Genomic DNA, 12,392 nt, shown 5'->3' on the forward strand with positions numbered 1-12,392 from the left:
GTAGCTGTGCTGGCTCTTTGTGCCAAAGAGTGCATATGTGGCCCACATTCCCCGCCTTTGGTGTAACCGGTGGTGGGCGCAAGGACAAGGCCATGAGAAATTCGGAGCTGACTAATGCATCACAGGCACTTCATTCTGTACCGCTTGAATGACTAGGCCGCAATTTTGTCAATGATTTTTTTCATGAAGCTGACCGTGCCTTGTTACAAAAGGTTTCATGTGTAGTCTTGCCAAAATTAAGTTTTACGAGGTGCTGCTTTGGTAGAAGGGATTGTGAAAATTTCTAGCAATGGGTTGCCTGTCATGGCTTTTACAAAATATAAGATCATGTTGTAACATTGAGATTACCTTTTGGTTATTGGTTATTATAGAATATTATGTTAGTTTTGCTCTAGCACGCCTTCAATACCACTGTAAACATGTTCCACCCTTTGCACTTCTTTTTTTTTTTCTAGCTTGCAGTGAGAAATTAGTTATTGTTGCAGGGTTTGGATCATGTGATGAGGGGCATCAGCACTGCAATGCAGATGGAGGTTGCTATATGTGGGAGGAGTCTACAAACAGAGAAGAGGATGATTCCTGGAAGAAAACACTCAGTCATGGTTCACCCACACATATCTCCCAGGGGCATGACTGCTCACCAAGGGAATCGTAAGAATTTCATCTTAAGTGCGAATACTTTACTTGCGTTCCTTTCTGATGAGCCATACCCACATGTCACTTGGTGTCATTGAGGTGTATATTTTTCCTTCACTCCGTAATGCCCAACACACATTGTTTGCTGTGCCAAGTTCTATGCATGTCTTCTCACGACAAGAGTTGAGCTTTCGGTATTGTGAAAGGGTAATATAAGTTTTTCTCCTTGGTGTCCCTTTCATGATGCACACTTGTGAATTCTCAACTACACAGGAGTAAAGCACAAGTATCTGTGCTTGCTACTCTCTTGTTTGTGTGTGATTGCTTAATGATTCCCAACAACCTTATCAATATGCAGCTTTTTGCTGATAATTGTGCATGAACTCATTGGTACGATGTAGCTGCAACAAAAAGATTGGTGAAAGTGACAGACGTTCAAAGCAGTGATATCGCAATGCAGGACACTTGCTCCTGAGCACACTCATAGTGAATACCAGGCATGATCCTTGTTTCAGCATGGGTGACGGGTTAAAGCACATGCCAACATGCATGTTTAAATACTATCGTTTGTCTTTCTGCTTACATGCTCAACCACATTGGCATATATCGCCTTCAAAAAGTGGTGATAAAATAGCACTCAAAATGCAGGTTTGACAGGCTGCTTTCTGCCAGCCTGAAAATTGGATTGTGCCTGGCACTCTCGTTATCAGTGTGCTCAGAAGAAAACTCCGCATTTTGCAATTTTGACTCTGGCCGTAGATCACCCGAGTACATATTTTTTTTTTTGTAGCAGCTGTAAGTGCTTAAAGGGCCCCTAAGCCACCTCCAATAATTTAACATTTCAAGTAAACGCGCACATGGAGTTCGGAATGCCGTCACTATCAACAATGCCAAACGTGGCAGGGCTACGAGCCGCGGGCGCCCAACAAATTCTAAGAAACAATCCCTTCTCTTCTTCTCTGTGCCTTTCGGCAATCCTCATCCCCTCAGCGTTCGCTGCGACGCCAACATGTCGTCTGCTCGTCATCCACAATACCTGTTAGTCCACTCACAGGTACTTGTGCTCGCCGCTCTTCCTCCTCGCACGGCGACGAGGAGCACTCGGCCAGGAGGAGACGAGCCGACAAACGAAGGAAAGAGCAATACAAGCGAGGACTTCTTTTGAATCATAAATCGTGTGCAACTCCAATATTATGGCAGCATTTCAAAAAAGTCTCACGGCTACACGTTCGTTGTAGGCTCGTGCACAACTGCAACACCACAACTCAATTTTGACTTCTGGGTGGTTTAGGTGCCCTTTGAGGCGCGCTTACACTAGGCTGACATGACACCAATTTCGGTCTGCCAACTTTCACTAGGAGCATTTTTTACCATGTAGGTGACCTAGTTTCGCTGCAATGACACCAACAGTCTGTATGTGGAAGACTCGATTCGCGTCATGTCATACTCCTAGCCTTGTGTCGGCAGATCCTCTAGCAGTGCAGGAGGTGTGCACGACGACTGGACTTGTGCAGACAATCAAAACGGGGAACCGCCTGCTGCGGTCAATTGACAGCTCGTTTCCTCACTTCTGCCGGTATCCTTCTACCATTGACTTATGCGGTGCAACCCCTGCCACCTCCTGCTGTGTCACTGACTGACTGTACGGGTAAACAAAGGGGAGGCGATGCGAAGAAAAGCTGTCAGAGGAGCGCAGAAAATGCTCATGGTCAAATGCCAGAGGGTCTTGTGGGGCCTCCGTTACCTCCCCTGTGATCACCCCCTTTGAGATTCGAAGTGCCACACATTTGGTTTGATTTAGGAGTGTTTTCTCTCTGCCACCAATCTCCCAACAAGTCTGCCTATGTGTTTTGCTGGTGTTTTTGGTCTGCCATTGGGTTACACTACAATGGCATACTGTCTTTGGAAGCGTTGTCGTTGTCGTCAGCCTAGTATGACGAGACAATCTGGTGACATCATTGGTGGTCGATTTGTCTCCCAATTGTTTGCATCTGCGTCACGTCTTGGTGGGTGTCGTGTCATTCTAGTGCAAACGCACTTTTAGTGTACAGATATCCGTATGCATACACAGTGTACCAACACTTCTTTGCGCTATAGAAGGTTATACTAAATACACTAGCTCTAATTTGTACATAATGCGCAATGCTTAGAAGGAACATTAACTTAAAGAATGCTGTTAAAATGACTAACAAAAAAAAGAAGCCAGTATTGTTCCCATACTTCAGTAATTATTTTCCCTGTATCCACAGTCCAGCTGTACATTATTAGTGGTTATTGCTCATAACGTTAGATAAAAAAGTCAGTTTTGCTGCAAGGTGGAAGCAATGAATGCAATAGCTGCCAGTCTTACTTCGTATAACATTCCAATTTGTTGCCAACTCCTTTAGCATCTGGCCTGGTGTAACTCAACAAAACGCTGCCATAAAGAAACGCGGCAGCTGCAGTGAGCGAAGTGACCTTCGTGCTGTCTATTGCTTCAGTGCAAACTGAGCGGTCGGAACACAGCACGTACAAAGGTATGAGTCAGTCAGTCAGTCAATTAACTTTATTTTCCACACAAACGAGCAGTCTGCTGATCTGTCAAGATGGGGCACGTGCGACCGTGCCCGGCAGCTCAAAGTATTATGAAGGTTCGTGTGGGCCCAGGTGCTCAAACAATAAGGGACGAGTCTTAGACAAGGACAGATGTTTATAAACAACATGAAAAGAGCTACACGTACATCAATAGACTTGTGCACAGCAGCGAGAGAATCGTTCCTATATTGCTCTTAGTACGCATGAGTTTTTCAGCAGCACTGTCATTAAATGAACTAAATGCAGCGCACTTAGTTCACGCACCACTCAACACTGGTCAACTCACGGGTCACTGCCGTCGTGATGGCTCGATGCGTTGATGTGTTTCATTGCGCTACAATGCCTCATTGGTCGCCATGGCAACCATGGACAATGTCGATGTTAAGGCCGTTGCACTGCCTGGGTGGATACCCAGACCACATGTTTGGGGAGCGACCGAGAACACCTGCAGGCCGGCTCAGCTTGTCACAGGTTCCCCAGCCTCAGGGGACCAGCGGACCACATAGCTGCCGGCTTGCCCACAGGCCCCGACTGTGACCACAAACACTGTAGTGGCCACACGTAGCTAATAGGCATCTGAGCTCATCGGAGGGTCCTACCAAGAACAGGACGAGCGCTTAAACGGGCCGGTAGCCTCCACGGTTGCTCCTCACGCAGCTCCTTTGCCAGCTTTTCTAGCCTGCTGCCCCTCGTTGCTCGAGAATCAAATCCGTTTCTGCTCGCGCTCTCCACAAGTGGCGCCGCCGTGCACCACACAGTCACTTTCTTCTTCTGTGACTGTTGTGCGCGCTCTTTAAATTGCCCCCTACTCATCACAGTACGCAGTTTCTGCTGGAGCCACCAACCCCCACCTCCGGCACTTTGCCCCACCCCCATGGGCTTTTCGCACAGCTGAAGACAGCTGGCGCATTTCCTCTTTGCTTGAGCTGCGATCGTCTGCTGCCCTTCCATGCTTTCACTTGCATATTGAACACATGATGTGCAGGGTGATGTTAATGTTCTTCGAATTTGGAACCTCATGGCGATGCCTATGGCAAAAATGCACCTCGAGTGTATATAATTGCTATTGCAATTACATCATTTGTATTTTAAAAAAAGTCAATGAAGAAGCTTTATTTTTGTGTAGATTTGTCAAGTCCCCAAAAACCAAACCTTGTGGGTTGCTAAACATTTATTAGGCCTTCACTGGAATTGAATCCATGCACAATATTGAATCCATGCACAGAGGGCGATATGTGCTATTTGTATGTATGCACAGAAAGCCGGCCAGGTTCAACTTTAATAATTAGTTCGCAATTCCAAGTGATGTTTGCCAAGTGTGGAACTAGAAGCAAGACAATAACAGGAAAGGCTATTTATTTCTGTGACAAAGATTATGAATAAGAAGAAATACATTATCAAAAGAAGTCCACCTCTCACATTTAGTAATGCTTCACGTGTCTAAATGAAAGTTAATAAAGTTTCATGCAACACTGTCAAGCAATTTTTTTAAAAATCATATCTAGCCTCGCCCATTGATATAAAATGTGGAACAGTTTTCTTTTCATTTTTGCATTCTTTGGAAGGAATCGTCACATTGATCCTACCTGACGGCCAAGTGCTTTGCAATGTAATCTATATTCAACAAGGACTTACTTTGTTGCTTCCTTGATATGTACTTGTTTTCTTGATATGTGTTTTTGTATAATTTGTTCTCGCTTAAGGGGGGACGCGGGTCTTAGAATAGTAAAAAATGGACAGAAAATCAGTTTTGAGAAAAACACATTTTAGGCATGTGTGAACCCCTAAGCAGCTGCCCTCAAAATATTATCGCCGATTTCGCCCGGGAAATGGGTTAAAACTTATTTTTAAGACGCCACGGGAGCCGCAAAATGCATCTCAACAGCCAAAATTCGATCAAACTTCCCGCGCGCGCCACGGGCGCAGCAGCTGGCTGATCGCCGCCATCTTTGGCTTGTTTTGAAGCTGTTTTCTTTGTGTACATTTTGCGGCGTTTCAAAATGGCGTCGCTGCAACAGAACGGTCGCTATCGGCGCTTTTTCGAAGGGTGGTTGTAGAACGCTCATTGGCCAGAGCGCGCGCGCGCGAGGCGAGCCCCTTCTCTCGCGCCTCCCATTGGCTGGCGCAACCCAAGGCGGCCATTTTGTTTTTGTATTTTTGTTCTGCGCTCACGGCTGCCGTGTTGCCGGTGTCGTGTGCTCGTGTGTTGTTACAAGTGTCATCTTCCTCTGCTTACGCTCGCGTTCGTGCGGCCCGCCGACACACAGTTACTTTATTTTGTGCTGGCACATCCGGAGATGCTCGTGTAAAGAAGACGCACCAAGCATGCGAGGGCGCGATGCCGAAACTACTTGTCGCTACCGGAGCGTCGAGTCTACGAGAACCGCCCGGTTCCCCTTGGTCAAGCTGCAGCCATCGGATCATTAGGCAACGCTTCAGTGGCATTGGAAACCGCATTCGTATGGCATACTATGCGGGACTGCCGAGTGCGCGGGAAATACGGCGACGGGAGGAGTGCTTGGCATCGCAGCGCGCAACGAAGCAGCGGAAAGCCGTAGGATGTTGGTGAACGGCGGCAAGGAAAATGGCACAGAATTTATCCGCGTGGACTTATCCGTGATAAAAACGTTCTTTAGGCTTGTGCTTCGTTCCGAGTTCGGCTCAAGCAGTGACCTTTTTCAAGGCAGAGGGTATAGGCTGCTTTCAAAGCCTGTGATTCATTATCATAGGTGCGACTCGCGCGAGAAGCGTTTCTCGTAGAAGGTAGCTGGTGATAGTGGTGCTAAGATAATTAATGGCATTTGAAGTGAAATGCATTAAATTAGGGCTACCAATACTGTCGACAAGGGTGCAACGGTAGTCGCTTCAACCACGACCTGATAGAGCAACACCGGAATTGCAGAGACGCCGTGTTACACTTTCGGGAAATTGATTTGTGCTCCACAGCCTTGAGAAGGTTAAAAACTGACATTGGAAGTTGCAAAAGGAGCACTTATACAGTAGTGACACCAAGCACAGACTTTCAAAATGACACAAACCAGCAGGGGACCCTGATTACAGCCCTTGCCTGCTGTTGAGCCAAGTGCTATTGCTGGACAATAATAACTGATTTTTGGTTTAATAAAAACCCACGTGCTTTTTAGACTTAATCTCTCTGTCTATTTTATTTGCCGGTTGCAAAGCCACATTCATACACAAATTTTGTATTTCTTTAGCTTGCAAGGAATTGGTACAGGCCTATGAATTGCTAAAGGTGGAGTTTATCACTCTGGTACTGGGTGCACTATGTGGCTTTATAAGAAGATTTTGCCAGTACATTGGCAGGTCATGGTCACAAATTTGGTATGGCTGTCCTCGTGAAGAAGAAACCTATCAAATGATATAACCACTAGTGCTGTGGCTGCACTTCCACAAAAGTTAGTTGTCTGAAACTTCAAATGCGTTTTTCTCAGTTTGATATTTTTGCTCAACGCACTCAGCCTTACGGGGTTTTTTTCCATGTTGTTGCTGAGTAAAAATCACAAATTTGGTATCATTTTACTCGTATTGAAACGATCTGGGGGGTGATGCTATTTGCATTACTCTAGCACCATTTTACAAATTTTAATTAAAGATACTAATGAGAGTGAATTAGAAAAAATAACCACCAGTGAGTGTTCATCTGTTTTCTGACCTTCACAGTGCTCCCAGGTGAACAAAAATAGCATCACCCCCTACAGCATGATCTGGGCATTGGGCCCATGCACTTACATATTGGTTTTAGTAGGTCGAAATTGCCTAAAAGCCCCGTAAGAAGCAGGCACTAATTATTTATTCGAACCTCAAGATCTTTTGAACTAGTGCAGCTATTAAAAAACTAATTACAGATTTGAAATCAGCATAAAAAAACTGGTCAAGATTGTGAAGTTTGGTTCATATTGACTCAAAAAGAAAAAATTTTAGGACCCACGTCCCCCCTTAAGGCCTGATACTTGGGCTAGCAGTATTTTTAAAAAAAATTTTCACCTTGTCCTCTTTCTTATCAGATATGTTGATTCCTCGATGCCTCAGTACCAGAAAAACATGGGTCCTGTTGGTTGTGAGAGGAAAGTGACTTTCGGTAGTCCCTTGCCACATATGGACTACGAAAGAAGGAAGCTGCTTGCAACCAAAGGTGAGTTAGGCTGTAGTTTTATGGTTGCACTGTGAAGTTTGACCTACAGATAAGTGTATAGAAAAAAATTGGATTTCTTTGTAGCATTTAGTTAAATCTTGATATAACAAAATTCAATATATAATGAAATTCTCGATATAATGAAGTATTTCGGTCTCTAGAACTTCATGTCCTTAGAACGCAATTTTTCACCTCAATATAGCGAAGCTTGTTTTCCGTGATTTCAATATAACAGTTTCACTGCCACTGCAGAGGAAGGCCAAGGCAATAAATTGAAACTTGTCCTGGTGCCAGTGGTCATATGGTTAACTTACACTGTTTCATACTTTGCGCTGTGCATACTGTGCATCAGTGCTCAGTTTGGTGTTATCACTGCATGTCGGATAGCAAGCATGATAGCCATAGAGGAAGTAGCAGCAAATGCAACAGGCTCTTGGTTATCTTGCAAGTGATCTTGATTAGAAAGATGTTTCCACTTGTTAGCGATACAGCAGAGCTCGCTCTTCGTGATTTCGGTGTTGAGAGAAGCAATTCTCAGGCAGGCTTGACTCTGAAGAATAGAACAAATTCTTAGCGAAAGCAGTGGAAACTAACAGGCTCGTTTACAGCAAATTATTATTTTTTTTGTAAGGGCATTGCTGCAACAAGTTTTAAGCAGTTTACCAATATTTTTGTTTAGCTTCTCGCAGCTGCCAACTGCATCGCTGTCAGTTCTGTAAAGTTATGTAGATGTTCTGTGATAAAGTTAACAAGACTTTTGTTGAGCCTGTGCATAGCAGCACCCAAAATTCACGGTGCTGCAACTGGTTTTGCCTTATTCTTAAAAATGGCACACAATGTCAAAGCAGAATACGTGGCCACCATAAATGGATGTTCCATAATTCAGGTTGTCAACTTGCTTTCGTGCGATCTTAGAACTTCCAGCTGTGGAGCACAAGTGGTTCAGTTTGTTGAACATGATACCTCCGGCGTCGCACCACTCTAAGCAACACATGAGATTTTGATGACACTTCTCAGCGGCTGAATTGGCGGGTAGCTTCACTTATCTCGTACTACCACAGTGCGCAGGACTTCCATTTGTTTTGGCTTTACACACATCGTTCAGCCACAGTGAAGAGGACTTTGCTGGCATGGCATGAAATCATGGACGCCGAATCTCAGGTTTAACGAAATTGGTTTTTTTTTTACGTCATTGAAACCGGCTTTTTTTTTGTGCTACCGTATTACTCGAACATTTCGGGGCAGTTTCTGTGTAAAAATTAATCCTTCGGCGACAATATACTTTGCATAAAAGGTTGAATTTCCATATGAAGTTCCAGTGTAATGAAGTATATTGCCAATTTTACCCACTTCATTATATCGAAGTGTCACTACTACTTTTTGTGACTCGTTCTTCTGTTTTCTCGTGGCAGTTTTATAAGCTAAAATGTGGCCCTCTGGAACGTTCATAAATTTGGGCTGCTTCAACCCTTTTATCTAAATTATTGAACTCCCATGGTAAGACATCCAAGTTGTAATTTCTGTTATATAGGTTCTTCAGTGTAAATCATTTGGAATTTACAAATTTGTCACAAACAGTATATGTGTCCACATTTCACAACTAGAAAATAAAGTGTTCATCAGTTACACTAGCTGTGATTGAATGAACAAGCTTGAACCAGGTTGTCAATTCTCTAGACATAGTAGTATTTTGCTTTGGCTTACAGTCCACTTGGCTTTGCCTTTGTGTAACCGAAAGGTCAAGGCACTAGAGAACTTAGTTAAGATGCATTATTTGCTATTTTGTGAAATTTGTACCTCTAGTGTAATGGAAAGGACGTCATGGAATGTCTGCAGGTAAGAAGCCACATACCACTGCCAAGTGCCATGCTCAGAGACAATGCCTCTGAATGGGTTGCCTTCATTTCCATGAAAACGCAAATTAGGGACATACATTCTGTTCAGCATAAAAAAACAAGCTTTCAGCACTATGCCGTGAGGTCAATAAGGAAGGTTCTAAGAAAACTAAGCTCTAACGAGGAATACAGAATGTGCTCTGTCTACCACACCTACACAGTTGTCTAAGAGATTCCATTAACCTGGAAATGACATTGCATTGACCAAACAAGCCATTGTTTTGGTGATAGCTTGGAATGCATTCATGCTCACTGAACGGCTCTCTGCCCAGCCATGTAGCCCAGCACTGTAAAGAGTGTGGTTGTCAGCCGATTCTTGATTAGTACAGTCTTGAAAAGATATAAAGAGCAACCAGCATGTGAAATTTGACATGTATTTTCATTCACTCACATGGCTGCTCCTGCACCATTCTACCTTCCATTTTTCAGCATAGCTGCGAGATTAGCTATTTGTTAAAAATTGGGGGACCCTTAAGCTTCGCCTTTAAGAGTTGAACGCGATAGCGAAATCCGGCCCCTAGTGCGCACTTCAACCACTAAGTGCATACTTATTAATGTGTATTGTTACACACACACACACACGCGCGCGCGAATTTTACAGGCTTTCGATCTAAAGCAAGAGTTGCATGGCCTCCAAGATATACGCCGCGCGCCGGCCCTCTCGGATGCCATGAAAAGTCGAGACATATTTCTCACAATGCCTCACAGATGGCAGCACATTATCTAGCGTTTGCTGCGTAGCTTGATATGTTTTCCTCTAGATGGACATAGTTGTCCATATTTAGAGCTGTTTGAAAGTTCGTGTGTGTATTTAGCGGCGATGGCTGCACTATCCCGGTGTTTTTCGACGTAGTTTGATGGCCTCGCGAATGCGCCTACCGTATGGGCTCGTTTTCGTCGTGACACCTGCCGAACAAAATGCGTCGAGACTCCTTTCACTACATGACATTTATGTAGTGTTTTTGTCCGAGGCAGCTGCAAGCAACATCGTGGCTTTGTGGTAAGACACCTGCTTGCCACGCGAACGGCCCGGGTTCGATCCTCATTGGGACCGAAGATTTTATCGTTTATTTTATTTGCTACTTTCTCGATTTTTCGCTCACGGATGATTTTTCGCTCACAACCAACGGTGCCGACGCCGACAGCGGAATTTCTGCGACACGAGCTCTCTAACGCTACCGCGTTAAAATGTGACGACCTGCACTGACGATGCATTTGATGCGATTATTTCAAGAGCAGATATATCTCTGCATAGATTCCATATGTCTGGTTTTCTGCACTGAACCCTGTTCAGTTTTCATTCCTTGCAATAAACCAGTGATTATTTTGGCATCTTGTCTGTCATGCTCTCATCGTCCTGTCCTTAGCACTGTTTGTTCCTGTTATATGTAGTGTACTGTGGCAATAGTACACCTGTGAAAAGTACTTAGTTGCACATAAAGTGGAAATATTAGTGCTGAAGTGGAATTTTAGCGTTAACAGGAGTGCTACAGCTGCACCAGTTGCGCCAAACAGCTACATTTATGACTTCCTGCACCAAACGGTTGTATTCCCTGGAATTCGGCCACACTGCTTGAAAACACTGAAGCTGACAAGCACCGATTCATTCTCTGTCCAGTTTAGCAGAAACTGACTGCTGTGTCCATGATTTTGGATGGGATGTTCCGGATGAAACTGAAGCCAGAAAAAAAAGTCTAACATGCAACTACGGTGCACTAACTTTTATAGTGGTATATATAGTCATACAGTCTCGCATTCCTGGCTTGCCAGGCAGCCGCAGGCTGCATGCAGATACATTGCACTGGTGATGCCCCAAGCATGAAGATGCCACAAGCATGAAGGCCATGTGTAGCTGCTGTGAGACTTTTTTTCTCATTGTGACCGTACCAGTGCTGCTAGGCTGCTAAAAGCTTCTCGGAGGCTTCAATATTACCAGTATTCGCAACTTTACCATTTGAATAACAGACGTGGAACATTATTTGCGCTATCTTTCTTAAAATAGCTTTCTAACAGTGCTTTGTTCACTGGCTATTCCATAACTTAAAAGGGTTCTCTTGCTTTTATACTACCTGTTCCAAAGCAGTTTTCCTGCTCTGTAAAGTGCTACAAAAACTGTTCGAGCTGTCCCACCTCTGACTTAAGGTCCAGGGGCCAGAAGTGGTTAATGATTCTAATGAATAAAAACCTCTGGGAAGGACTTGGGGCTGAATAGATAATGCTGTTTACCAATTTTTTTTGGCTCCTCTCTTAAATATTTTATTGCTTTCCTGCAAATGCCAACCTTCATGCACATGCTTTACTTGCAGCAATGCAAGAGCACATTGGTTCTACCAAGAGGGTGCCTTCAAGCACCTGGTCTGGCTTTGGCTTTTCTAAATCCATGCCAGAGAGTGTGATCAAGGGACAAATTCAACTATGCAATGCTGCCAGCTCTTCTAGGCGCCCCCCTAAACTGGAAGAAACCAAGGTACTTTTTCTTCCTCTTCTGTAGGGGAAGTGCACATGGCATTAAAAGGCCATGTGAAACTCTCCCAAAAGAAACATTAAAAGCAAAGTATTTTTCTACTTGTTATGAATTGCTAATTTATCAATTGGATTAATGGTGTTAAGTGACATCTTTGATGTCCATAGAATTTCACTATAATCAAAATTGACTGGAAGCTATCAGAAACCTTTGAAATGCATATCTGATTTCATATTTTAATGAGCTTTGTTATGACTAAGGCTCCGTGTTTTCGGATATATGCGAAAAAATTTGACAAACACTCGCTGGTAAAATTTTTGACAATTCGATTTTTCTGATAAACTCCACTTTTAACGGTCAACATGGCGCTGTTCCATTCTTTATTGAAAGGACATGTGGTCATTGATACATGGGCTGGTTTGGCAGATATACAGGGTGTTTCAAGAAATGTGTCCAACCTTCGCAAAAAATCAGGAAAACGCAATATTTGCTTGGGGCTTTCAGAATTGCTTTTTCTGTAGCGGCATGAATCTTAAGGTAGTTAAGTACATCATTTAGGACAGTAATTAAGAAAGTTACATTAATTAACTTTTTAATTAGTGGAGTTAGGTGATTGTGTCAAATGAGAGAATTGAAGTTCTTCATGCGAGGAACCCATCGGAGCTTTGAG

The 12,392-nt window shown here is 43.8% G+C and overlaps 1 protein-coding gene across 2 annotated transcripts in view; it reads left to right on the top strand.

Annotated features, from left to right (window-relative positions):
• Window positions 1–12,392, top strand: part of LOC119401568 (protein bicaudal C homolog 1-B-like) — a 139,956-nt gene that overhangs the window by 104,040 nt on the left and 23,524 nt on the right. For both annotated transcript variants that reach the window (XM_037668471.2, XM_037668480.2), the window contains 3 exons: window positions 486–651; window positions 7,236–7,363; window positions 11,565–11,725. In XM_037668471.2, the coding sequence (XP_037524399.1) occupies window positions 486–651; window positions 7,236–7,363; window positions 11,565–11,725 (455 nt within the window). The remainder of the gene's footprint in view (window positions 1–485; window positions 652–7,235; window positions 7,364–11,564; window positions 11,726–12,392) is intronic.

The sequence above is a fragment of the Rhipicephalus sanguineus genome, chromosome 1 (assembly GCF_013339695.2).
Source record: "Rhipicephalus sanguineus isolate Rsan-2018 chromosome 1, BIME_Rsan_1.4, whole genome shotgun sequence".
In the NCBI taxonomy this organism is placed as follows: domain Eukaryota; kingdom Metazoa; phylum Arthropoda; class Arachnida; order Ixodida; family Ixodidae; genus Rhipicephalus; species Rhipicephalus sanguineus.